This window comes from Ochotona curzoniae, unplaced genomic scaffold (assembly GCF_017591425.1).
Source record: "Ochotona curzoniae isolate NIBS_2020 unplaced genomic scaffold, NIBS_Ocur_1.0 contig_64, whole genome shotgun sequence".
NCBI lineage: Eukaryota > Metazoa > Chordata > Mammalia > Lagomorpha > Ochotonidae > Ochotona > Ochotona curzoniae.
The window spans coordinates 43254231-43282182 of NW_024466502.1; the positions used below are offsets into that span (position 1 = coordinate 43254231).

The window sequence follows — 27952 nt, forward strand, 5'->3', positions numbered from 1 at the left end:
CTTCCCTGCCTTCCAACATGTCTTATTACTCTCACATTTGGCATAGAATTGACAAGGCCCGCTCCTGCCCTTCACCACCAACAGCCTGTTTGATGCAGGGTGAGTCTAGTCGCTCGCCTGCCTCAGACTCAACTCCCCTGCTTGGGTCTGACCCTGATTTTCATTTGCAAGCAGCTTGCTTATGTCCCAAATGCATGAAGGCATTTCAAAAAGTGTGTGGGAAGATGGAATTAGACAGCAATGTACGTTTTCCACAGACTTTTGCCCCTCCTAGACACACAGTTCTCCAACCTGAGAATGCTTCCCAGGCTTACTGACGGGGGAAGATGGTGTTAACTCCCAGCTCTCATTTGCTCCTGGAAGGAAGTGACATGCCATTAATTCTCTGAGTAAATGGTCAGTTGAATACATCCTGTGCCAGCCAATGAAACATTCTAGTTTGAACTGGCTGTGAAGTTAATAGGCATGCTAATACATGGCACATGGGAGAGAGAAAAATAATCCTTTCATTCCTTCTGCTTTCATTTACATAATTACTAGTCATTTCTTCTCTAGTAATGAAATTGGTCTCTGACTACATTCTTACTCTGGGAATTCTTGTGTAGTAAACACTCCTGAGAAATATGGCCTATTAATCAGATGAAGGTAGCAATAACTGACTAGAACTTATCACATCCATACCAGCTTCAAAGTAGGGCTTTGGGCCACATTTTTATAAAACTTTCAAAACAAAAAATCATCAAGGTGATGTCCAGATATTATGAAACTTAAAGCTAAATAGAATTGGTTTGAGCTTCTTTTTAATCATTAAATAGAATATAGCAGAGGTTATTTTGTGTTGTAATCCTTGAATGAATGCAACTCTACAACTAACAGGAATGCTTGTTTTTTTTATAGTAAAGCAGTACCAAACGTCAGTTTGTTAAGAAATAAATCCATATGTGAAAGACAATAAAGAACAGTTTAGACAACATTTCTGGAAATACCCTGGTGAGAATGGGTGTTAGTAGCAACCAGTGGTGCTTCAGAGACATGCAGTCAAACAGACGATAGAGCTAGTGCTGCCTTCATGCTGGAGAGCTCTATACCAGAGAAATTCTAGAACATCTGCCCCCAGCATTAAGGAGAACCTGCTTTAGAAGTGAGTCAGGATGTTCTGTGCTTGTTAATGTGAGTGGGAATCAGGCAGCAGAATCTATTATGATCACTGCTGATTATCGTGTCTTATCTGGAAGCACTGGCATCATTACATTGAGAACCAATTATGAATAAATACTAGCATCTGTATACAGTGGCCTGGGAATACAGCTAAACTGCTTAAGGACCCTGCAAGCCTCGTCTTTGCCATAACCTCATTAGACAGAATAAAATGTGATAAGTGGCTTCTGAAGGCGTTCTTCCAGGTATAAAGGTAAATTCAGTTACACTAATGAACTGAGAGAGATGTGAGATTTCTGTCTGGCCAGAGACATCAGCATAGGGAAACGAGAAAAGCATTTACAAGTGAACTGTGTCACTCTTGCAGATTTGTTCTTTAAAATCTTACCAGGTTCATGTTTCTTTACCAAAAGTTCTTTATTGATCTCACAACATATTTTCTCATATATCACATTACATCGTATTAATTAACTAACATCACCACGTGGTTCTTAAATAAATTTATATGCAATCCCAAAAGTTATCAAAAAGTCTGTACTAAATAATAACTCTATTTTAAAGCTTTGATAGAGATGAACTGTAACAGAGAGAACATAAAGTTCAGACTTTACTTCTATTTCTGGAGTAATGGGGACCAGATTGAAATACCAAAATACAATGACAAATATTTGAAACATTTTTTCACAGACACTAGATAACAAGAACTATACACAGGATAGCGGCCAATGAAAGAAGGGAGAAAAGCAAGATGAGCCTAAGCATTGTTCCAGTGTGGGGAGTGTTTCCAGGTTGTTGGGCAGGGAGAGGAAGCCCAAACAGCATAGCCATGGCCCTAGAGCTTGAAGGGTTAGATCTAAAGTTTGTGGGGTAGAATGTTAGAAAGGGGTGAGCTGTGTGGGGAGAAAGGAATCATCTAAAAGGAAAGCTCCAGAGTCATTTCGCAGTGTTTCCCTCCCAGTCTTAGCTGAGTGGTGCTCAGGGAATGCATGCTAGGAAAGTACTAGAAGCTAGAGAAATAGTTTCCAGCAACAGAAGGTAGAGCCATGTGGGAGACCAGAACTCAAAATTGTTCAGCTGCCACCAGTTGGTGCAGAAAATATTCATGACCCACAGAGTCACAAGTACATTATTCAGGAGAGTATGATCCCAGCAGGCAGAGACCAACCAAGGTCTAATTAAATGTAGCACACGCCTCCAGAGGAGCAAGCTGTATTTAAACAAATTCAAGACTATTTCAAGGAATAAAGAAATGTCCAACACTCAGTAAGGTAAAATTCATAGTACCAGGCAGCAAGAAAACATTCATAGCATCTGGTTGCATGCAAAGCAGCCGGAAAGTATGACTCACAATATAAAAATTTACACTCACAATTTATAAAAATAAATTAAAAGAAACTGACTCAGAAATAACAGTAATTACAACTCTGTTTACTCAAGAATTTGAGAGGAAAAAAGAGATAGGAGAGTCATGAGAAAAGCAATGCTTTTAGAAAAAGAAACCAGAATTGTTGAGATAAAAATATATGCTCTGTTTAAAGTTAATGAAGTATTAAAAATTATATTTAAAAAAAGGACAAGAGAGAGTTTGCTGAACTAGAAGACACACAATATAAACAATACAAATTACCCAAAAGGAAACAATGACATTTAGAAGAACTAAGTGGACGGGCCATGAGTTACATGGAGAATCAACTTGTGATAACATAATATATGCACTCAGAGTCACCCCAAACAGGTGTGGGCAGGTAGAGAATGTATATTTGAAGAAATAAAACCCCAAAGATTTTAAAATTTGGTGGAAAGAATAAATATACACACTCAGTAATCTCAGCAATCCTCAAACAGAAAAGACACAACAGAATCACAGTCAAACAGTTCAAAGCCCACAAGAAGAAGAAATTTTAAAAGCAGAGAGAAAAATAAAAACACAGATACAGAGGATCAGAGATAAAAATGACAATGGATTTTTTTTGTAGGAAATAATACAGGCCATAAAACCAAAACCTGTCTTTAAATTAATGAAGGAAAAAGGCATCAACTACAAACTCATCTTTCAAAATGAAAAAGAAATAACTTTTCCTGACATAGAGAAGATGCAGCAGTTCATTGCCAGCAGAGCTGCACTATTAGAGTTACTTCTGGTAGAAGAAAAATGACACTCAATGCAATTTGTATCTACAAATGGAAAGATGCACACCAGATATCTATGTAAGTGAATACAGCCCAATCTTCTCATGTTTGAAAACCCTTGACAGGCAGTAGGCTGTGAATTACATAAATCTGTAAAAGGGTACAAAACATACACCATGCTACCCACTAATTAAAGAAGTGGTCATATTAACACTAGATAAAGCACACTTCAGGGGTGGGCTCGTGGCCTAGCGGTTAGGACACCAGGTAAGATGCTGGCATTCCATCCTGCAGTGCCTGGGTTGGATTCCAGGCTCCAGCTCCCGATTCCAGCTCCCTTTCAGTGCAGACCAAGGAGGGCAGCACATGACGTCTCCAGTATTTGGGTCCCTGACACCCGGTGGGAGTGAGCTCCTGGCTCTTGGCTGCAGACTGTCCCAATCCTGGCTATCATGGGAATCTGAGGAGTGACTCAGTGGATGGGAGTTCTCTTTGTCTGTCTCTTTTTCTTCCTGCTTCTTGAATTTAAAAAAAAAAAAGCATAAAAATAAAAATAAAATAGGTTTCAGAGAAAAAAATATCATCAGGCATAAAAAGAGTCACTCCATTAGGATCAAGGTATGATTAATTAAGATTAAGATTAAACAATAATCTACAATGTTTATGATCCTGATAATAACATTTTAAGAATACCTAAAACACAAACTCATTGAACTGAAGAAAAACAAAGAGTAGCAAAATAAAAAGCACTTCTTTGTTTATCAAGTTCTTATAGAAAACGTACTTTCATGGATAAAACCACACTCTTAAACATGTGCAAGTGTACTTCTAGGAAAGCAGTAATTTTTAAAGTCATTCCATGAGTTACTCTACCTTCTCATTAGTTGCCAGATCAAGGCCAACGTCAGAGTACGGTTTCCTTCATTGAGATCTTGTCCAGCAATGCCCACCAGGGAGAACTTTGCTTGATTCTTCCCCAGTTCCACTGCATAATTACAATTCTCAAGCTGTTAATGAACAGGAAAGCAAACAACTTAGCCTTACCATTTCGCTTACGGACACTATCAGATAAATTTATAAAAACACAGAAAATAAAGTGAATACGTTTTAAATGACCATGCAGTCTTAAGAGTCTATACTGGTTAATGAAATTTCTATCTTTCCTTAAATAGACGTTCTCGCTGCTACCAAAAATATTCATGGTACACTCAAAACTGCAAAAATAAAAACGAATTCATTAGTGCAAATATTTTTTGTGGCTATATCAGACAACACAGAGAGTCCCCCACAAGTACTTGTCTGTACTATTTCTAAAATAGCTAAATTTCTGGAGAGTCACACAGAAAATTTAGAGATCCCATCCAATGCACACAAATGGTGGGTGGATAAGTAAGGCAGATACTCCTGTGACTATGCCATGGATCATCAACAGTCACAGAGACACAAAATTGCGAGAAATGGTTGTGCCGAGTCTGTTGTTACAAAACAATGTTCCCACTGTGTTGATAGTAGACAAACCATCTGTACAAGTCAAGTTGTCAGTACAAAGCTCCAATTCTTTAGAAAATTAGAATAAGGATCCCGCTGAGAGAGAGAAAAAACAGACCCCGAGGGTTTGTTTGCTCTAATTATGTTCACTAGAATTTTTAGATGATAATGTTTAAAGATCTCCAACCTGGAATGATAAATAAGTAATCAACTGAAATAATGGACTCCCTTTAATAAAACTTATCAGGTTCTGACTACTCTGCTATAAATTAATCCTTGGATAAACATTACGTATCCAAGTTTAACCACCTGATAAGGTATTCGCAGAGGGCTCTTGTTGGCTGATGGGAACATCAGAATAGTCACTGTTTACCTTCTTCATATTGCCTCCCAGCTTGGGGTACGGTGGTTTGTTTACTCTATTCCAGTCAACAGGGACTTTAATCTTTTCATAGAGCTGGAAGATGACCAGGGCATCTGACAAGTCACTGAACAAAACAAACACAAAGGAATTCTCAGATCTCCAACATTTACTCAGGATCTACAGTGCGCCAGGCGCTTCCTTATATATATAGGCTTCAGGAACATTCACAAGAATTCTATAGAATTCGCAGGACTATCTCTATCTCTGGAGTGCAGAAACCTTAACTCAGAGAAATTGAGGAATCTTCTTCCTCCCTTCCCTCCTGCTATCACTCCTCACACCATTTCATCCAACAATGTAGCTTTCAGGAAGAGAAACACGGCTTTGACAATCAGCACAGGAGATGCTGAACAGCAAAGTTAAAATTTACTGTCTTGCCTGCTCATGAGAGGATCAGAAGCTGGTGATAGCACATCATCATTTTGCTGAAGCACAAGTTTTGTATTAGTCCCACACAAGGAAGGATGGTGCACGGAGCCCAACCCTGAGCTCAATTAGGCACCTTCCCCTTCTCTGCAATGTTACATATACACTGTGAATGGAATGCACACCAAATCCTACACAGCTCATCTTGCGTGAGTTCCCACATATTCTTACCTGTACAAATGATTGACCCGAGGATTAACACCCAAGGAGTTCATCCAGTTCCTAAAGGTTCTCTCTTCCCTTGTCTCACCTAGATAAAGGAAGACTTGTTATCTTTTAAGCCCCTAGAAAACATGCCTTTTCATGACCAAACCTCAACTCATGGGACTATAATAAAAGTCAAACAGCAGAATGAAAACCAAATGAAAAACCAAATACTGTGGAATTAGGATGAAGTCTGCTGTGAGTTGGTGATTTTCCCCCATTTCAATCCAACTAACATTTTTTAGCATCTGTTAGTAGTGCACAGTACCCTGTTTGGGGGTAACTGTTAAAAGTTGGGCATTGAATGCTTATATTTACTTCTTTTCTGCAAAGACAAAAGCTTGAGACATTAGAGATCATGTCCATGCAGCAGATATAGTTGGTATTTAATTTGAGACAAGTATATATATCATGGGAATAATTTGGAAGGTGAGGAATTACAGCCTCACCTTCTAGGACTAGTCAAAGAAGGAAAGAGCAAAAGACATGGAAGGATGTGAGGGGTTAGAGTAGGAAATAGCATGAATATGAGCCCATAGGGAGAGATGGGCAAAATCATCATTAACCCATTAGGTCTCACCATCCTATACAGAGGGCATCCATCAAAAACTTAAATTGAGCAATAAATCCATCACTTACAGTAACTGCGAATAAATACCACATTGTTGAAATGACTGCAGAATTGAAAACATGAGACTTAACAGGTTAAGAACACCGGGAACTGTTTTGTTCAGAATCTGTATTGTACAGGTCCCAGATGTAAGGCTGTTTAGCAGATAGAGCCAAGAGCAGAGGTCTCTGAATGCCAGATGGCAGGTTTCCACTGATGTATTAGACAGTGGCAGTCAGTATGGGTCCTTTCTGTTTATGACTGTTATAAATTCTTGAGCAAGACAGATATATAATAGAAGCAGTACCAGGATGTGGTTGGCAGCAGTACACAGAATTACTGAAAGGCAATATGCATTTAAATTAAACACATGAAGGATAACATTTGGCACTAATATGTTGGCACATTCAAGTGTTTGATCAATGGAGGAATATGTTCCTAAGACCAATTACCATAATTGGAAGATGAGGTAATAAGAGTCCAGAAGAACAGAAGAGAAAAATCTCAACCTAGAATCCACTATAAAGGAAAAAAATATTAGCATTTGCTGACTGGATAGATTTAGGGGTGAAGGAGAAGATACCACCATAGAACCCAAGATTTTCAGTTTTGGAGACTAAAAAAAACAAATGGTGAGAGTAATGGAAATAGAACAGACAGGATTGAGGTGTGGAAAGGCCACAGGGGCAGGGACTGATCATTAATCCTGTTTTGTATATGCTGCATTTCAAAAGGCAGAGAAACAGCCCATCAGTGATGACCCAGAGGTAGCTAGAAGTAGGTGATTGGGCCCAGTGTGGTGATTGGGCCCAGCGCAGTGGCCAAGCGGCTAAAGTCCTCGCCTTGAACATGCTGGGATCTCATAAGGGCACCAGTTCTAATCCCAGCAGCTCCACTTCCCATCCAGCTCCCTGCTTATGGCTGGGAAAGCAGTCAAGGATGGCCCAAAGCCTAGGGCGCATGGGAGACCTGGAAGAGGTTCCTGGTTCCCAGCTTCGGATCAGCCGTTGCGGTCACTTGGGGAGTGACTCATTGGACGGAAGATCTTCCTCTCTGTCTCTCCTCTCTGTATATCTGACTTTGTAAATAAATAAATAAATAAATCTTTTTTTTTAAGTAGGTGATTAGTGGGAATGATATATAGACTTTGGAATCAACAAAATACACAGATTCCTAACCTTGACTATCAAATGATAGAAATGCCACTGCATTGGACACGAATTGATGCTGTATTCCCAGCTAGGATAAAGCCCTGTGGAAAAGTATCAACTGAGTCTTTATCTGGATTCCCTTGTTTCAGTGGCATTCATTCAATATTGTGTGGTTTCTTTTTTTGTCTCAATACTGAGACTAGTCCATAATGAAAAATTCAAAAGAAAGAAAAGTAAATACCTCTGGCCCTTTCACCAGATAGAACTCAAATAAAGCTTTTGTCTCATTTTGGAGTATTATCTCACCAAATACAACTCTTAAAGATCTGCTTCAAAATACTTGTCTGTACTTCTCACAATCCAATCAAAGAAACATTCTACAAGAAACTCAGTAAGAACTTTTACCATAAGTTCCATATTATTTTTAGGTGGTTAATGACAGTAATTTCTTGCCTCTAGGAATTAACACAGTCCATTAAGTACATAAATTGGGTTTTTGGAACTCTTGGCTTATTTAACCCAATAATTAAATGCATTGTCTTCTGTAAAACATTTAGTGCTGATAATGGATGAAGCCTATATACAATAGGCATGTTATAATGGTATTCTGCTTGGCTGTAATTGACTTGATTAATGCATTTATTCTCTTTGTTGCATACCAGATTATTGATGGCCTGTTTGTGCATGGGAATGTTCTGTATTTTCTTAGGAGGTGACTTTTGAATTGCCATTGAATTAGAATCCTGAATGCTTTTTCAAACATCTCAAGCAACTGACTACTGACCTTCCAGAGCTCCCCAGTCGATGTCCTGGTTCTCTGGTTTGTGCAAGGCAGGGTATCTGTTAAAGAGGTTGGCAATGAAAGCCAAGTTCAACTTGGGGTTCCCTCGCACAACATCTGTGGCTGTGACAAACTGCCGGCAGCCCAGCCTCTCTGCTTGCTGCAGCATGCACTCTGCCCTCTGGATGTCATCCTTCTCCTGCAACGAGAGAGCACATGGCAAGGCTGGGTCCTGGCACTGCAGACTCAAAGGAGGTAGACAGATGGCAAAGAAGACACCAGAACCTCTGTGAAACCCACATTTATCTCATATGCATTATTATCTATGTGCAACTGCTTAGAAGCCAGAAAGCCATAGGTAACAGGAATCTCAGGCCTTAAGGGATGGAGATTGCTCGTTTCTCTCCAATAGAACATGAAGTGGTTGGTTGCTTGGTTTCAAATCAGTGCAGTAGTTTTCACAATCTCACCATTTAACCAGATCTTAATTGTTCTCCACCACAATATTCCCTTTTAAAAATCATTTTCTTGCGCAGATGTCATAAGACTTTTATCCACAAAAATGTTCACTGATAAAGTAATAAGCTATATACATACTTCCTATTCATAAAGGAAAATCTGGGTTAGCATAAGCACTTTTCCCACACTGAGTTGGTATACTTTCAAACTAAACTAAAACAAATTTCCTCAGGCAATCAAGATATTGTCATTGTTAACTATATGACAATTTTTTTCCTCAATAGCTTCATATTGAATCACCTACTTCATGTGCTCAAGAAATTCTAGGGAATGTCCAGTCATTTGTACATCAACTCATAACTAGAAAAAACTGTTGAACTAAGACCCACTGTCCTTACAGCCCAGGAGACCATTAACATTCAGAAAATGGGATTTTAAACTAGAATTCTTTCTCAAGATATTGCTCAAGATAATGTTATATATTTCAGGCTAAACTCCTCTTTCGTAGAGTCGACTTCAGTATTAACAAACTGGATTTATCTCTAATGATATTAAATGCCTTGCCAACATAGGCAAGGCAAGTTCTCAAGAGCGTGTGATGGCAGTGCTAAAGATTCAGCCCCACTTGAGGATTGGAAAAACTAAATGATGGGTACGTACAGAAGCGCCTAGCCTGGAGTGTGACACGGAATTTTCCCGTTCTTTACTATTTAGTTTTGCACAATTATTAGCAGTCAACTGTTTAACAAATTTAATGCAACCGTAAGCAGAAGTGCACACTCACAGGACTCCATCAGCAGGGAGCGGGGTAGAGCATGCACTGAGCAGTGGAACTGCCAATAGGAGGGCAGCATTCTGTTCTCTTACCGCAACCAAAGGCAGAATCTTACCCTCAGTCCCGACATGTCAATAACCACAGCAGGAATACCCTCTTCATCTCCTTTTGGTGCCACCTGCTCCAGCAGGTGGTAGTAAGCTTTTGAGTCCTGTGAGAAATGAAGCAATAACAACTTCAAAAACAGCACTGCTCATTACATTCTTAGAATGACAATTTCCCAAAAGTAAACATTTCAAGAAGGTCACTTCATTAGCAAAGCTAGAAACATTCATTCATTTGAATATAGTATTTGTCTGCATATTATAATGCCCTTTTCTTTTTAAAGGAAGTATAACAAGCAAGAACACAGGGCACACACACACAAAACAACCAATAGAAGCAGATATTGCTCTGCTGTCCTTAGGAGAAGATAAAAAGCCAATTTATTTACAGGCATTAGATTATATACAGAAAAATTTATATAGACATTTAAATTGCTGTAGAAGTCAGTCAGCTAAGGTTCAATTTTAAAAAGTGGCAGAAAAAGGAAACAAAAGTTTAAAGCAGAGTTTACAAACACATTTAAATGGGCAATCAGCAAAAGAAAAAGATCTTAAAGATAGACAATAGAAGCATCATCAAGCAGTTTTGTCAAAGGAGAAATATTAAGACGATAAGTCATTTTGTGTTTATCTAGGAGCTAGCAAAAATGGTTGTATTAACAAATGGCACATTGGACAAGGAAGCAGAATTCTCAAGCTCTATTTTGGAAATATGCTTATAGATGAAAAGAATTCACAGAATCATATTCTTGAAAATGCAGTTTTTTAGCCATTAACAGAAACATCTTGGTTTTAATGTACTTTATTTAAAGCTATTAAAATTGGCTTAATTTTTCTTAAAGACTGAAAATTCAGGTGTCTTCTTTTAAAATGAGGCAGGGCCTGGGTAGAGCAGAAAAATATACACCAGTTTTCACCATAGAATCATGAAAACAAGAGAATGTCAGTCACAGAGGCTGCAGCTGGAGTAATCGAGTCCCATCTCCCTTGTGTCCCCTGCAGCTCTTTTGAAGTTGCTCAAAGTTCTATACAGCTGTCAGGCACCAGCAGAATCTGCCTACCATGTATTATATACATATTTTTAGCTTTGCTAGGGGTTATCTCCCCCTTCTTGACCCTTCTAAACCTTTCTCACTTACTCCAGATGGTGTTCTTCTCACCTTTGCTGACATCATGTGATGTGACGATGCCTGCTAAGGGACAGGCTGCTCAGGTACCCCCGTTCCAGCAGTGAGCTTAGGAGGATGCACCGGTTTCTGAGAGCAGGCACAGCCACTGTCTAAGAGCTCTCAGCTTTGCAAGAAACTCAGTGTCTGACACAATTATACCTAAAGTACAAAGTTACTATGATTCCAAAGAACACAGCAACTTAGTGTTGGAAAACATGCAGATTTAGGGCTGAGAACAAGTAGCCTAATATGGGGCAGAAAAGTCCAGAGCCTCACTGCTGGGTGCCAGAGGGGGATGACAGCCAGTTCTTGTTAAGCCCCAGTTCAGTTGGTAGTACTAGAAGGATGTTAAGAACCAATGAGAGATGTATTTGGCTTAGAGTCTAAGGAATGTGGAATTTTTCCATCTAGAAGCTTTGGTCTAACCCGTACTGCACCTGGCAGACCCTGAATTCTCCATGCCACTGACAGCATGAAGCTGCTCCTCCAAGATTTACAAGCCTGGGTGGGTGTTTGGTGAGTCATATGACCTCTCCTCTTACTGTTTCTCTTGAGAGGACATTTCTTTGATTTTTAAACAATGGAGGCCTCAAATTGCACCCTAGCAGCTCACACTATTTCCTGCAAGGAGCTGCTTTTTCACATTCTCATTGTTCTATCTCTGCCCATCTGCCCTCAATGCCCAAAGTTCATTCCTTACGCCTTGATATCGGGCTTTCCATACATTGGACTGCACAGTGTTGGCTTCCTTTAGCCTTTCCCCTTGCGGATCTCTCCACCTCAGCTCCCTTAATTGTACAATGAGAGAACATGAATCCTTACCTGAAAGGGCTATTGTGAGGATTAAATGAGCCAACATACATGTCAAACATACCTAGCCGATAACAGGCACCAGCTTTCCTATCATTAGTGTTATCAGAAGTCATCCTCTAAATCCTCTTTTATAAATGCCTCCATTTATAAAACCGGACAAAAGGAGACCGATATCTTGTTCACTCTCTCTACACCACCAGATATTGAAACTTCACGGGAGACCCATCCCATTTGATGCTGTTCTCAGACTTTGAACAGATCATAGAGCCGCAGAGGGCCTTGGAAGGACAGCAAGGGGCTCCAGGGCAGCACCCCGATCAGCCAGCCCTGCAGCTGCTGAGAACAGCCTTGCTATCTTTGTCTTGTCTCCACGAATGGCCAATCCCTGCTCAGCGCTGCATCCAGTCCCGGTCAGAGATCATTGCCTACCTTGATGTCTGTGCTGAAGTTGCTGATTTTGTTGCAGCCTGCATTCTCCAGGTGGTAGTTAGCCCATCTCAACAGAAGGTCTTCAGGGGACAGTTTCATCAAATCCTCTAGGCTCTCCCCTTCTCTCAAAAGAGCAATCAGAGCTGAGGAAGTAAAGAAGAAAGGGAAAGAAAAAAAAACATGAAGAAAGAAAAATACAGGGGCCAGGGGAATTTTCATGATTTTCACTGAGCTCTATTAGAAGGCTCTAGCAGCCCAATATCTCTTGAGTAAGAGTTCTTATATCTTTTCCTACGCAACAAACACCTCATTACCATTTCCTAAAAACAAATCTGTGCTGTTGTGAATTTATTTACCATCCCCGTGTAATAGCTGGAATGTACAAGGCACCAAGAAAATGCAATGTTCTGCATAAGAACATCAGGGCACAGTCCCCAAAAGAGCCAAGATTATTGGTTCAGAATGCTGTACAAGGTCCGTCACACCACACTGCATGACATGACAACACTCTGGCTTTTAAGAGATCAATTCTGAAATAATGACAATGTTCTCTTGTCTATTCCCTTAGGTGTTTTATATTTCAGATGCTTATCTGCAAAATTAGAGCAACTCAACAATGTAATCAACTCTCCTCTATGTTTTCTCCAATGCACAAAGGTGATTTTGCTCAGTCAGAAAGTTTAAATTTAGTTGAGGTTGTTATTTGCAAATCAATATTCTTTCTCATGAGTTTTAAAATATCTGCTTTCTGTGCTCACTTCGGCAGCACATACACTAAAATATCTGTTTTCTTTCCCCCTTTCTTTATATTATGTTGAAGACATTGACTTTAAGGTGTTGCCTCAGGGTTCATTACTGGTCATTGTGGCTTGAATTTATCAATAAAAATAAATTTGTATATCTGAAGATTAATCTCTGATAAAATTTCCTATCGGTAGGATTTGTACCTACAAAGTAAAGGATAATAGTGTGTTTTGTGTGATACGATCTCAGTCAAAGCAGTTGGGTTGTTACTGTTTAAGTACAGATGGAATGGTGAGAGATAATGGAGTAAGACTGGCAAGAGCCTATTAAGAACTTTAAAACCCATTAAATATATTTTTTACTGTGTTTCTTTTATTGCATATATTTAATATATCTAATTTAATGTTTTTATCTGATATGCATACAGTGAGGTCACTACGTAAGTGAAGCAAAGTAGCATACCTATCAACTCAGTTTTCTGTTTTTACTATTTCCTTCCCTCCTACTCTTCGTTTTTCCCTCCTTGATTCCTTCCTTACATTCTTCCTTTCTTCCTTCTTTCCTTCTCTCATGTAATAGTACCTAAAATCTACTTCTTGGCAAGTCACTCATATACAATACACTATTACTAAATATAATCTTCATGTTGCACATTAGCTCTCTGGAATCACTCTTCATGTATAACCTTGGTTTTATATCCATTAACCTACATCTTGCTGTATAATGTTGGTAAGACACAGAATTTATCTCAATCTGGTATTTGTAGCACACTAAATGGGATACACTTTACAAACTGTAGGCTACAAGTAGCATATTTGTTATGAACTATTTGAAGCAAAATGAGCTTTGTAAAAAGCTCCTGAGGTTAGAGTCCCAGACAGATGAAGCTATATGCCTTTAACAAACATTATGATTAGTCTGTGGTCTTAAAAAGCCTTTGGTCTGTCATTTATAAATGACCGGTCAATGTGGATAGAATCTATTAAGTTAGTACTATGGACTCAATAAAACCATAGTTTCAAAACTAGTAAATTCCTGACATCTTCCATCCTGAGTCCCAGTGCATGCATTACTGGAAAGCCAGGCCATTATCAATGTCTGAGACTTTGCTCTTACCTTCATTTCTGCTGAGTTCAATGTCAGCAAACAACCCAATTTTGATGACTTGCCACAGAAGTCCAAGGACGAGATAAGGCTTTCCCTCCTTCAGGTCCTCAGCTCCAATGTTAACCACATGGCACCCAATGGCTGATGCAGAATTCAGAGCCAGGTTCAAGTTTTCCTATGAGAGAAAAAGCATGTGGGTTTTGTTCTTTGACTTTATAGATACCAAGGGGTTATTACTGATTGGCAAACTCAGCCACATTTTCCTTCTGGAAAGTTTATAAAGATCTACAGACATGATTCTCCTTAGATTCAGCACGATGCAAAGCAGTAAATCATAACTAAAGGAGAAAACCCCAGAGTCCAGACACTGAGCTTACGCAGACACCTTTTCAGTTACACCATCACCCAGAGTGGGAGGCACATTGCAGTCAGCATGAAGCTGAGTCTTTTTCCATCTTGTGATTGATGAAATTAACACCCTTAGCATCTCCATTATCCAGAAATACAGGCTCCCTTGAGGACAGTTATTGTTTTGTCACTGGTCATCATTGGTAGGACAACTGATGAAGTAAATTAAAACCATAAAAAAGATTAACAGAATAGGTTTTTGATTTGCAATTGAGTATTAACAAAATGAAAAGATACAAATCAGCTCCTGGAAAAGAAGTAATTTTTACTGGGAAACTCATTGAGCAACAAAAACATACTGCGAACCTGAGTTCACAACCCCTCTCCCCCCCACATACACAGATTTTATGACCTCGTTATTAACAACAATGTATGTGATGTAACTCATACACAGCTGGAATACAATTTATAAGATTTTCAATCTATGGCTTATACACTATTTTTGGATCTTTAGGAGAAGACATCAATGTCAGAATAGTGTAGAAAATGTTTTTATGGAAGATTACAAACAAAAGCCACCAATCAGTTGGTAAGCAAACTGTCTTCTTGGCCTAGCACTCAGACGATGAATGAAAATTTCTATGGACGGCCAACATTGCAACTAAACTTAACATTAAATGCATTCATATGTGTTTCATCACTGCTCTCAACTTTATCACTACTTGCATTTTGAGGTACACAGGTTTGTTGCAATCCAAATACAATATATCATTCATATTTTCAGAAATGAGATATAACTCTGAGGAACAGAGTCACAATTATGTTAGATATTAGAATAAAAACAGAAACAGCTTACTGAGTGTTGGCTACCACTCCAATTAATCAACAAATTGAGGGAATTAGAGTCAAGCTGCGTTTCTTATACTCATGGTTGCAGCCAATCTTGCTGTGAAGGCTGCCAGAGCACTTCCCGGGTTTCACGTCCCCTTCATTTCTTAGAAAGGCCCATCACTTTAGCTTCCCTGAACTATGAAAATCTCCCCAAATTTCCTTCTAACACCTACTCCCTTAATAAAAGACAAGGCAGGGATATTTCCTTGTGCCCCTAATAGGTACAAAAATTCACCAGCCAAAAGCCTAGGTTTGCGGAATAAGGCTTGGGCACCTGAAAAAGGCCAACTGCAGGTCCAGTGCTCATCCATACCAAGCAGATCCTGCATTAAGGTTACTCAGGGAGATATACCTGGATGGTGAAAGGCGTGAGCTTCTTTTTGTTGATGGTTCGTTCATCAATTGTGTCTGGCACTGACAGGTTGATCATTTTACTGAAAGAGAAACAATGAAGAGAAAGCAGATCGTTGAGTAACAGAATACCAACAAATTCAAATTTCAGCATTCATTGTTGAACATCACAGCAACCTTATCTGTGTTACCCCAAGCCTAGATGGAAAGTCAGCTACACAATTTTGACCAGATTCCAAACTTTCTGTGGGAGAGGTCGATGTCCTGAACCCAGACCTGTGGTAAGAAATGACGACTCTACTTCATTCAGCTACCTAAGGAGCTGCAAATGTTCCTGATTTCCTTAGCACATGAAAGCAAATTTCCTAAAGAGGTACTTTCACTTTCCTAGCCATGAAAATTGTAACACTGAAGTAAAAGACTACATTCTGGTCTTATAATGACTACATTTCTTTTAAAGCTTGACCAGACTTAATGGCTTTAATAATCACATAATTTTTTATCCTTCTACAGCTATAATTTTATCAGTTTTCCCCACTAAACATCTAACATATTGATCAGCCACCCAGAACAAGCAATGATTTTTTTTAAATAGATCTTATCCAAGTTAGTATTGTTTTAGCCTTCAATTGGGGCACAAAAGATAAATTTTCTTAGGTCATCACCATCTTATTTAAATAAAGGATACATTGATCATACAGCCAGAGCAAGTGTGATTTTTAAAAGAAGAACTGGTATTATTCAAATTACTATCATTTCAATATTTACTGGAACACAAAAAGAATTTCCTTAGTTTACCACCATGCTGTTTTAAGAAAATAAATTGATAAAAATATCTAAAAAGCACAACAAAATCAAAGAACCCTCCTAATTGTGAGTACTTATTTTTAAGTGAAAAACAGCATTAACATTTTTTCCTAACAATTACTAACCAATTATCCTTTTATGGTTGCTCTTTAAAGATACAGTTTCATAACTTTTGTGTATGTATATGTATTCATTCACATATTTAAGTAAAACACACTTTATTGAAATTTAGCAAAACTCATGAATTATTAGTTGAAAAAAATGAAATTATGGAAAAACTATTAGCTCTGGGAGATGTGCAGAAATGGATGGCTTAATATCCCTGACTCAAAAAGCCTAGTCTAATTACAGAGATGAAATGTGTAGCTATGAATTTATCTAACAGTTCTAAACAAACACAATAATTCACAAACTATTGCAAGCAATATTTCCTTCTAAAGTCAGCACAGAAGCTGATGTTTTGGCATGTTGGGTTAAGCGTCTGCCTGAAATGCTGGCATCTCATATGAGCACTGATTTTTGTCTCAGCTGCTCTCCTTCCAGTCCAGCTCCCTGTTAAGGCACCTGGGAAGGTTGAAGAAGATGGCCCAGGGGCTTGGGTCCCTGCCACCCATGTAGATGAGCATTGAGTTTTTGGCTATTGGCTCTGGCCTGACCCAGAACTGACTGGTGGTGCCATTTTGGGGGATGATCAGCAGGTGGAAGATCTCTTCAGTTCTCCCTATCTCTGTCATTTGTCTTTCAAATAAATAGAGAGTAAGAAATATCTTCATAAAATGCCAGTGAAGGGGGAGAGATGCTAGGGTATAGGTTGGCCAGAAAGCTCCATGGTAAATGCAAAAGGGCGGGAGGATGGGGAAGGGCATTCTTCAAAAGGAAATGGAAGGCAAACAAGCCACAGTTACAAGCAGACTGGAGTTGCGGGGAGCAAGCAGGTTCACCAGTGCCTCAGCCATTCATGCCAACTCTGACTGGGGGCCTGGGAGTCACATGGTCTTGGCAGGCAAAACTAGATGGAAGACTGGGGCCTGACAGATCAGAACTTGACCTTATTTTATTTTATTATTTAACTTTATTTTTTACCAGTTGAATTTAAACATGAAATTGCATGATGAAGTTAAATAAGTAAAACATTGAAAATAGTATTTCTCTGATTAGACCGCAGGAGTGAGAAATGATGTCTTGCTCACTGCCACCTCCCAATCACCATGGCCCACAGTGGTGGGGAAGCTCCAAGGGCCTTCATCAGGCACACTATCCTGCCGTGAGCAGCACTGCATTCAGAGGCCTGCTGAGCAGACAGACTTCCTGCCTCCCCTATGTGCTCTCCACAGGGATCTGGGTATTTGTGAGCCACTCAGCAGTCCTTTTGCTGAAGGACCAAAGGCTGTGCTGGTTTTGTGTCAGTTTCCCCTCCCAGCTTATCTGCTCTCAGAATAGGCCCTGCTCAAATGCAGCAAAACAGCAGGTGGCCCTCAAATCATTGTTTTTGACCTTGTATTACTTTCATCTTTACTGCTGTTTATATAAACAAGTACTGTGCATGCCTTCTCTCCACCCAAGCTATAGCACTTTTATATTTCTCCATATAAATGGAATGAGAAATCATTCTGAGTTCTTGGTCCAAGCAAGATAAATCCCAGATGCAGCTGAGCAGCAGAGGAAGTTGGCCCAGGATAAACACATCAGTGCTGCTGCTCCATACAACAGGAAACCAAGAAGGGAGTGTTCCGTACCAAAGGACGATGCCATCCCCGACAGCATTGAAGAGATCATTGGTGTTTGGGTTCATGGGGATGACATGCTGGCAGTCAGGATCATTTTCCAGGGCTTTGTTTATCCAGTTGACAAAGGCATACTTTTCTTCCTCTGTGGGCAAATGATCATTGGCAAAGTGAAGGTTTGAAATAAACGCAACTATCCACAGTGAGCTCAGATTCTTATACCCAAGAGAAATGTTTCAAGGTTATTCAGTCTGTTCTCTATTGTCTGCTGTTCATTGGCTTTTAAAAATATCTCAGACTACTTTGGAAACAGATACAGATCTGTGTTCATTCTGGGACATAAACTATGCAGACTTAGAGCCAAACAACTATATAAAATATGTATATATATAGACAGACTATTTTTAGAAGCAAATATCCAGTTTTATATCTAGAATAAAGATATATTCTATGTATACATGAGGTTTAATGCTTACAAGCCAAAACTCAGAGCTCTGGTTGTAGCCCTGATGATTTAAATATTGGATGACCATGGATAATGCTCCGAGCATCTCTAAACTTCTTTATAGAATTTCAATCAAGTTGCAATGGAACTGAATAATTTGTGGCACCATATTTCTTTCCTATCAGGAAAATTGTCCTGAGTTGGTCTTAGAAATTTTAATACAATCTCAAGTTGTGTCTTATAATCCAGCATCTTTTCTCAAATTGTGGTTCACTGAAAATGAGCATCGCTCGCAGGAATCCTGAGCGATCCCAGTTTGTGTCATTCTGCACAGTGCACCACCACTGTGCAGATCCACAAGGTACTTCTGACAGAGCAAGGCTCTGCAAATTCCTGCACTCACAAATAAAAAGCCAAACTCTGAACAAGCCACCACAGACGTCTGAACTAGTAGAACTTTCCATTAACATTGATAGATTTGGAGTAAATATACAACATTTTTCCAGAAGGATGAAAATACAACTTTCTGATCACTTGGCAGGTGTTAGAAACAATCATGAAATCTGAAGAAAGGAACTTGAGTAGCTATTTCCATCCGCAAGATTTACAAAGGAATGTAGTCAGCCTTTGTTTTCTAAGAGCTGGTAAGATTATCTAGTACCAGACCCTCCACGGAGAAAGGACTGCTGTTGGATCAGGTTTCTGGAACCAGCCCAGTAATACACAGGAAAACAGGTAGGAGTCTGTGAAGGAGCGTTAGCCCCAGTCATTGTGTGCAGCTTTAGGTCTGAATGCCAAGGTCAGAATGCGGGTCATGAAGGCATGGTTCTTTTCTACACTTTTCCATCTCTTCATCCCAACGGAGCTCTCTGGTCATCTCAGGACCTTCTCCACCCTCGATCCCCACCCACCAACACAGCTTACCTGAATAGGAATGCTGGGTGCCGACGCTGGACTGCTCTGAAGTACCACCAATTGCACAAATCCCTTCTTTTTTATTGATTGCTTTTCTAAATGTCTTGGCAACCTCTGTGCTTTTTAGGCCATGGAACAGCTGCCAAAATACAGGGAAATTTTAGAAACCAAAGCAAGGATCAAGAACACTCACAAAGGGAAGGATTATGGAATACTGAAGCAAGAAGAGTAGGAAGGAATGTCTGGATGTCTTCGAAATGCATCTCCTGGTATTCTGTGTTGCACTCACCTTGATAAACTCATCAAAGCTGATTTTCCCATCTTGGTCCAGATCACCCGTGGCCATCAGGTTTTCTGTAATTTCTCTTACTCTGTAGCCAGGCAGAGGCAAACAAGCAGCCTTGAATAAATCATTCAGCTCATTGCAGCTTATGTATCCACTGCCATCAGTATCTGTAATGCAAAATATACCCTGAAGCTTCCAGACTATTCAAGGGGGCATTCAAGAGGAGGTGTGAGGACAGGGGAGGACATTCAGAGGTCATGACACAACCTCAGGAAAGAGTCAACATTTCAAAAAGGCCTGTTGCTGCAGGAGACAGGCATCAGCATTACTCCCAGCATTCACAACAGAAGACAGAATTTCCAAGCAAAGGTTCTGGCAACTGAATCTGAAAAAACTTTGGTAGAAATTCCTAACTATATTACAGATGTGGTGATAAAGAGTCAGAGAAGATATGTAATAGTATTAAAACAAAAGCAACCAAATAAGGCAAAGAAAGACATAAAGTATGAAACTTAGGGGTCATTTTTAGGAACACGCTACAGGTGAGAAGGAGTCTCTCAGCAGGTGTCTATAGACAAAGAAGTCCTTGTCTTTGAAGTGCATCTTTCCAAGCATAGGTTCTTCAGGTCCTCTAGCCAACACCACTGGATTCCCATCTTTATCCTATTGGACTCATGTTACGGTTCCACTGAAGTTGCCCTGAACAGGAATGCTGGGTGCTACCCTCATGGAAAGTGAAGTTGGCAACTTGGGGTACCCAGGAAGGTCTACTCACCAACTTTGGCAAAAGCCTCTTGGAGCTCCATCATTTCCTCATCAGACACTGATCCTCTGGCCATTTTTCCACTGCTTTAGGCAACTGAACTAGGGAAGAAAAGAGAGGAATGACTTCTGTGCATCTTAATCCTAAAGGGTCACAGTAAGGAGCAATTCTTACTCATTTCATGAAGAGATACTCTTCTGCATCTCTCATGATACATAAGTATCTTTTCAAAGGTGAGCCAGAAGTAGTGTTTTTTCAGTCCTCCATGGGGACTCCCTTGGAGAATCCAGGCATGGTCCCCAACAATTTCCTCCTTCCCTTTATACACAGACTGCTTCTCACATCAAGAGATGAAGTTTATTCTACTCCCCTAGAATTAGGGCAGACTTTGACCACTGTAAGGAATGCTGGAACTGGAAACTTTGGCTTCCTTCTTTTTGCAATGTTCATTATTAGGATGTTGCCTCTTGGGACTGAACCACCATACTGTGAGATGCTGAAACCACTGACAGATATCAGCGAATGAGAACCTAGTACTCAGGTGAGAAATCCTTGTTGAGCTCCCAGATGACAGCCAGTCGCAGCTGCCAGCCACCTGAGAGGCCACTTGGGAATTTCTGGCCCATTTGAGCTTCCAGATGACACACGGTGCCGGTAAACATCACATGGAGTGAAAAGGCAACCAGGTGTGCTCCATCAGAGCAGACAAATGTTTTTGGAGTAGTTTCTCACACAGCAATATAGGAATAACATACTCTTACATAAATGTCTTTTTTTCTCTTTTGAAGTCTCTTTATATTCAGCTAAAATGACACACTTAGCAAGGAAGTCCATCAGCTACTTATAATATTTAGGGGCGAATGAAGGGGATCTGACTCTTCAATAATTCATATATTGTAACTGGGGAGAAGTTTTCTTCTCTAAAGAGTTAGACTTGCTGACAGTGCTGGTGCTTGAGTAACTTCCTATTCCCTGTGTGCATTGTTGCTGGCCTCTAGTGGGGAGAAAAAGAATGAAAAGAGAAAATGCATTTTGTTGCCCAGGTCCTTAGCTAATCCACATCAGCATGTTTCCAATAGGCAGTCATGGAGGCTGGCTGAATTGCCCCACTGGGGAAGGGTACAGTGACATATTTTGGATATTTTAGTGGAAACATCGATCTTCCAATAATACTTTATAAATCTGTGACAGGATGTTTTCATTGATTTCCTTTTTTATATTTTTATATCACGCTGTGTTGCTATTTTTGTTGTTAATGGCAACCACCAATCAATCACACACAAAAAACCAACACTTTTAACAGTATGCCCCAAATATGTGAAACTCAATTTTACAAATCTGCACTCATTCTCCACCAGCTTATCCTGCTGCATGCATGCATGCATCAGTGCATTCCAGCCTGGGTTTGCTCAAGCAACACCATGTTAACAGAAATGTCATGTCTAAATAAAAGCAAACAAACAGCAAGCTTGAGAAACTTTGTTAAAAATATCAGTATATATGGTGTGTGCATATATAGAAAAAAAAATCTCTGCCACTCCTGTATTTTATTTTTTTGTTACATGGTTGATCTATGAGAATTCCTGGGAGCATGATTTGAAAATCACAGAATTATATTCATTGTTACATTTTTATTCAATTAAAAATCTACTTTTTATCAATAACATTTTGATTTTAGCATTTGGTTTGTATATCTAAGAATATATTAGTCCACTGGGTTGTCTGAAAGAAGATAAAAACTTTGGAAGGCTTATTTGTAGAGATAAATACAATCTCATCTACATAATAACTCCAAGAGACAGACATCTATGAGTTCAAATCTTTGTCTCCTTCCTTCCTGAAGGAAGAGGAGTGGGCAGGTCATCTTTTTTCTCTCCCACACCTCTACCCAGGCTCCACACCTTCTGTTCCCATCAGTCACTCATTTTATCCTTTCATCCACTAGGCAATTCTTGTGAATTGTCCAAAACATGGAAGATTAAAAGCTACCCTGTGATGAGCCTGCTTAGGCATTCCAACTTAAGATGCTTCTACTCTCCCATGCCTAGGAATCAAGGCTGCTGTTTGAAGACATTAGAGTATAATTATGACTATTTTGTTAAATTTTGGTGGCTGATTTCAATTGGTTCTCACTTTTACCCCCATGCTACACATGTGCATTATTACAAGGCTCCCCCACTAAGGTTTAGGAAGGTCTTGTACAATGTACTAGACTTTAGGTACCTAAAGCCCTACAGCTGGCTTGCAGTTCCTGTGTTTACTATTTGAACCTCTTGGTTCACAGGTGTTCATGAGATTATGAGATAGAGTTGTTCACTGACCACATGTTTTATGAATATCCACTAAAGGCAACCATTGTTCTTCACTTAATATCAGGCATATTACACTAAGCCTGTAGCTACTCTAAGGGCAAAGAAACAATGTTAAAAGCAAGAAGGAAAAAATAGATTTCTGGATCTGAGTATGTCTTTTCCTGTGGTGTAGGAATGTTAGATTTTAGAGACCTGTAGGAGATACATGATATACAGAAATGTGGGTAGGACATGAAGCCACTTGTTAAGTGTGAAGAGTAGGGTCAGAGAAGAAACAAAAGGAGCACAGTGCTGGGTAATAACAAAAATCTTAAAAAAATTTTTTTTAAAGATTATGATATAGTCTTAAAAGCAGAGCAAATATTTTAGCATTAAATAAATAAAAATGCATGAAGAAAAGAAAAAAATCATGTAACACCATGACCAATTATTTGAGTGGATGGGAGAGAGGATGAGGGAGAGAATGCTCCCACCTGCAGGTTCACTCCCCACGCATCCACAATGGGGCCAGCCTGCAGTTCAGTGCAGCTCTGCCACCTGAGTGGTGGAGCTTCAAGTACTATCTCTTCTCAGGATGTACTCTAGCAGGGAATTGTACTCAAGCACAGAGCCAGGTCTTGAACATAGGCACTCTGACATGGGAAGTAGGTATCTTAACTAGCATTTTAACCCTGAGACCCAATTCATCCACCAGCCCTCCATGACTCATGAATCACATGTTGTTTTTAAACATGGCAGATAAGTCAATGTGAACAAACTTTTTAGCATCTGTAACAAACTTTTCCAGAAATTTCTGAATGGGGAGGGCCAATGTGGAGAAACCAAGCAGTGAGAAGTATATTAGGTCACAAGAATTCAAAACTATTGTTTCAACAGCTAAAGCAAGAGAGACTCAGATGGAATTAGTTTAAAAGGTGAATTGGAGAAGGGATGGTCAATGGCTGGAGTTGTTCTGATTCATTTTGTTATTGTTGAACTCAAACACAAATAGATACCTGGGAAAAGTTTTTAAATAATTCTAGTTAAGAAGGAGTCCTGTAAATACAATTTAACTTTTAGGGACACAAGAAAGCTCAGGAATAACTTAGTAGCAATTCCTCATTTTATAGGAGAAGAAAATAGGACCAGTGAGGTGAGATGCTTTGTCCATACAAATATCCCTCAGGGCAGTGCCAGGAAGTAGGTGGGAAATGAGCAGAGCAGGGAAGGGTTAGAATTATCAGAGCCTTTAAAGTCCATAGTAGAGTAGAGACATTCAGCTAATTGAACTGAATGCGCATTTGTGGAAAACAAAGCAAGAGGAAGAGAAAATAATTCACGTAAAAACCTCCAGTTCAGACCATTTCAAAGAAAGATACTGTTGGCATTAGAATCAAACATTAGCTACACTGTCTTCCAAATGTTTGCATGGGGAAAACGTATGCGTTTGAACTCCTGCTTACTTCAAGGTGTTAGTCAAGTTAGTAAGGATGATGAGTGAAGGTTTCTGATGGCAAAGCACCGGCACCACATTGCAAAGTAGAGACAGTACTGTGGCCACGGGCCATGCTGTGCTTCTGGGAGGCTAAACTGAGAGCCAAGAAAAGCATGAACTATCCAGGCACTAACAAACAGCATCTTCACTCTGCTTTGCCACTCTGCATTGAGAGTGCCCTTGTCTAACGACTCTATCATCTAATTTCTCCCTGCTGCAGAGACCATTTTAAGGTCCCTTGCACATCAGTGGTAAGTTCTTGAACTCCACTTCTGAATCACAATCTCAAATCTCAGACGACCCATCTACATCATGTCTGGATGCTGGCTTTTTCTGCAAGCACTTTAATTTATTAAGTCAGTAGCTACAGAACCCCAAGAAACTTGGTCAAAGTACTATGCAGATCCAGCACGACAGCCTAGCAACTAAATTCTCACCTTGCATAAGCTGGGATTTAATGTGGGCTCCAGTTAATGTCCTGGCTGCTGTACTTCCTATCTAGCTTCCTGCTTGTGGACTGGGAAAGCAGTAGAGGATGGTCCAAAGCCTTGGGACCCTGCACCTGTGTGGGAGACTTGAAAGAAGTTCCTGGCTCCTGGCTTCTGATCAGCTTTCTGATCAGCTTCCAGCCGTTGCGGTCACTTGAGTGAATCAACAGATGGAAGATCTCTCTCTCTTTCTCTCTCTCTCTCTCTCTCTCCCTCTATCTGCATATCTACCTTTCCAATAAAAATAAGTAAATCTTTATTAAGAAAAAGTACCATGCATTTGCCTTTGTTAAAAAATGGGAAGACTGTGGTTTTTTGCTTTTTAAAATCATAATCCCCTTAAGACAGTGGAGTTTGAGTTTCAACAGAGCTGGTACTTCCCAGATCAGTGGCAAAAGGGACTTTCTGAGAATGGGTTATTATGAAAGTACTTGACTCAGGTTTCCTGAAGTCTGAACACAGAAACTATTGGTAGGAGTCTATTAGTGAGCACAGTGCCATGGCACTTACAGAAGCATATGCATTCTCTGAAGTGCATGTTAAAATGTAACTGGAATGTTTTCTGAGCAGTTTCAGAACCGATCGTGAATGAAGCAGAAGGGAGGAGGAGAGGTGGCCTGCCCAGAGTCACTTCTCCCCAGTCACTTCTGGAGGGTGGCAGTACTCCACTTAGATTTAACAATTGGACACCTCATTAGGTAAGCTAGCAGGATCAGGGAGGCACCTGTAACCCAGCCTCACAACACTCAGGCGCTCTTTTAAATATGCTCCCCTTTTCCTGCAACTTGACTTGGAGGGAATGTAAAATTGGACACTCGGGATTCCAATTCCTAGCTCTACCCCAACATATATAGTACATATCCAGTGGGGTGGAATTAGCCAACTTTCAAACTCCTCAATGAGTAGCCAGTAACACAAAACATGAACAATGCTAATGTTGCCATCTTTAGCATCAGACAATGATGACTAAAGAAATGAAACCATGTAACACTAAAGCAGAAGTCACATACCATATATTCTCTGTGTTCACTATTTTTTAATACTGCTATGGCATAGGTGATGATAATAGTCTCAGGATACCACTTTGCAATGGATACACGGATGCCTAAGTTTTGTGTACAAGATGGTTTTTAAAAACACATTTTTTTAAAAAAAAACCTTCATTTTCAGATAGCCAAATGATCGTAAGTGGCCTCGAACACAGATAGCCATCTGAAGGAACACTGATGAGTCATTTGTCTAGTCAGTCTACATGATTGTCTTGCTCACCCTATGGACACACACAGAGATTCCCTCCTGATGCTCTCTCTGCAGACTCTTGTGGGAAGTCAGCTGCTGGGGACTCCAAATCTGATCATCCAGGAGTATTCTGGAATTGTCTGTGCTGTGACCACTTCACTGAGGGGCTCCTGAAGTCGTGTAGAACCAAGCTCACAAGTCTTGGCTGCATCGCCTACCAAGAGTTCCCATCCTTTATTCCTCCCTGTTGTATATTCCTGATACCTCCTATTCCCACCACATTACCAGCCCTACTGAAGAAGCACCACACAACAAGTTAGTGCGAGCCAAGGGGACACCCCAGGCTGGGGCCCAGGGGGCTTCTCAGTGACTCAGCTCTTCTCTCCTTCTCCAGGCTGTAGATGCTGATGCTCTCATACTCTATTCGGAAAATCCACAGCCTTGCTTCACATTCAGCCTAACCACAAAGACTTTACCTCGCAACTTCCCCCTGCTGAAAGCTCAGGGACTCCCCAGTGCATCTTTTCTCTGGAGCCCCACAGCCTCAGGCCCTGACACTTGATCACCTGCTACTTTCAGGCCTTTAATGCTGCTGAGGAAAGTCACCAAACACGACCCGGAGAGCTGGAAATTCAAGCTTTCGGCTTCAGGAACTTCTGAGAAATACGAGATGTCAGTAGCAAGTTCACAGAAAACAAGTGCTATGAAAAACTGCAATGGATTTTGAAAGTTTTTGTCCCCAAATACACTTTTTCTTTTAATTCCATATGTCTCTCCAAAAGGTTTGAAGCCATCTTGTACTTTAATTCAATTTCTTTGTTTCCTGAGACCAGGTATTCTTAACCAAGAGTTATAGACCTCTAAAATTGTATTTGTAATGATGGGTAGGTACTTTTTTCCAGGCAAAAAACCCAGCCATATTTCTTCAAAAAGCTGGTTATTCTTATGCACTAGCTGGTTGTTTCCCATAATCAAAATTTCAGATGTCCTTCATTTTTTCCATTCTACTTACATGTTTATGTATAAAGTATCATTCTGGCTGCTAGGGTAGCTGGTGGGGGCCACAAGTGTGGTGGGGCGGGTAAGTGGATATTTATGAATTACACAGATAAATGTCAAGTTTCAAATGCAACACATAGATTATAGCTATTTCATTGTCAAATGTATAGTACAATGAAAGCATTTCTAAGGGCAGGTATTTGGTGCAATGGTTAATGTCTCTTGGGATGCCTACATCTAAAAGGAGTACCTGTCTCCTGTGTACCTGATGCAGCTTCCTGCAATGGGTGCTATGGAAGGCTGCAGACAATGGCTCAGGTACTCGGTCTACTCATCCACCTGGGAGTCATGGATTGAGTTCCAGGCTCCTGGTTCCAACTTAACCTGACACTGTTGTGGGCATCTGGGGCAATGAAACTGTAGATGGAGGAGTATCTCTCTCTTGCTCACTTACTCTGTCTCTGGCTTGATTTCTCTTTCAAATAAAAGGAAAGTAAATAAGTGAATAAAAATCTTTTCGTAGTTCTAGCTTTCCAATAAAGTATATTCTGGAAGGCAGCAAGTAAAGGCTCAAGTGGTTGGGTCTCTCTCACCTACATGGGAGATTTGAACTGAATTTTAATTTCCTGGTTACAACCTGGTCTAGATCCAGCTTTCTGGGTACAGTTGTTGGGAAGTGAACAGTGGATGGTAAAGTTTGCTTTCTCTGTCTTTCAAATAAAATTTTTAAACTAGGGACCAGCATGATAGCCTAGTGGCTAAATCCTTGCCTTGCATGCATTGGCATCCCATATAGTGCCAGTTCATATCCCTTGCTCCCCTTCTAATCCAGCTCTCTGCTTGTGGCCTGGGAAAGCAGTTGAGGATGGCCCCAAGGCTTGGGACCCTGTATCTGCATGGGAGATCCAGAAGTTCCTGACTCCTGGCTTCAGATCAGC

The 27952-nt window shown here is 40.1% G+C and overlaps 1 protein-coding gene across 4 annotated transcripts in view; it reads right to left on the reverse strand.

The window, feature by feature from the left end:
• Positions 1-27952, reverse strand: part of LCP1 (lymphocyte cytosolic protein 1) — a 48978-nt gene that overhangs the window by 9810 nt on the left and 11216 nt on the right. The window contains exons 2-14 of one of the 4 annotated variants that reach the window (XM_040991392.1): positions 20515-20603; positions 19743-19906; positions 19463-19592; positions 18106-18238; positions 15564-15645; positions 13982-14147; positions 12122-12264; positions 10136-10162; positions 9722-9817; positions 8376-8571; positions 5798-5876; positions 5150-5264; positions 4162-4295 (exon numbers count right to left, since the gene is read on the reverse strand). In XM_040991392.1, coding sequence (XP_040847326.1) covers positions 4162-4295; positions 5150-5264; positions 5798-5876; positions 8376-8571; positions 9722-9817; positions 10136-10162; positions 12122-12264; positions 13982-14147; positions 15564-15645; positions 18106-18238; positions 19463-19592; positions 19743-19906; positions 20515-20578 — 1529 coding nt within the window. In that variant the 5' untranslated portion in view covers positions 20579-20603. Of the gene's footprint in view, positions 1-4161; positions 4296-5149; positions 5265-5797; positions 5877-8375; positions 8572-9721; positions 9818-10135; positions 10163-12121; positions 12265-13981; positions 14148-15563; positions 15646-18105; positions 18239-19462; positions 19593-19742; positions 19907-20514; positions 20631-27952 lie in introns of those variants that run through there. The other 3 variants (XM_040991389.1, XM_040991391.1, XM_040991390.1) reach the window with 3 other exon arrangements.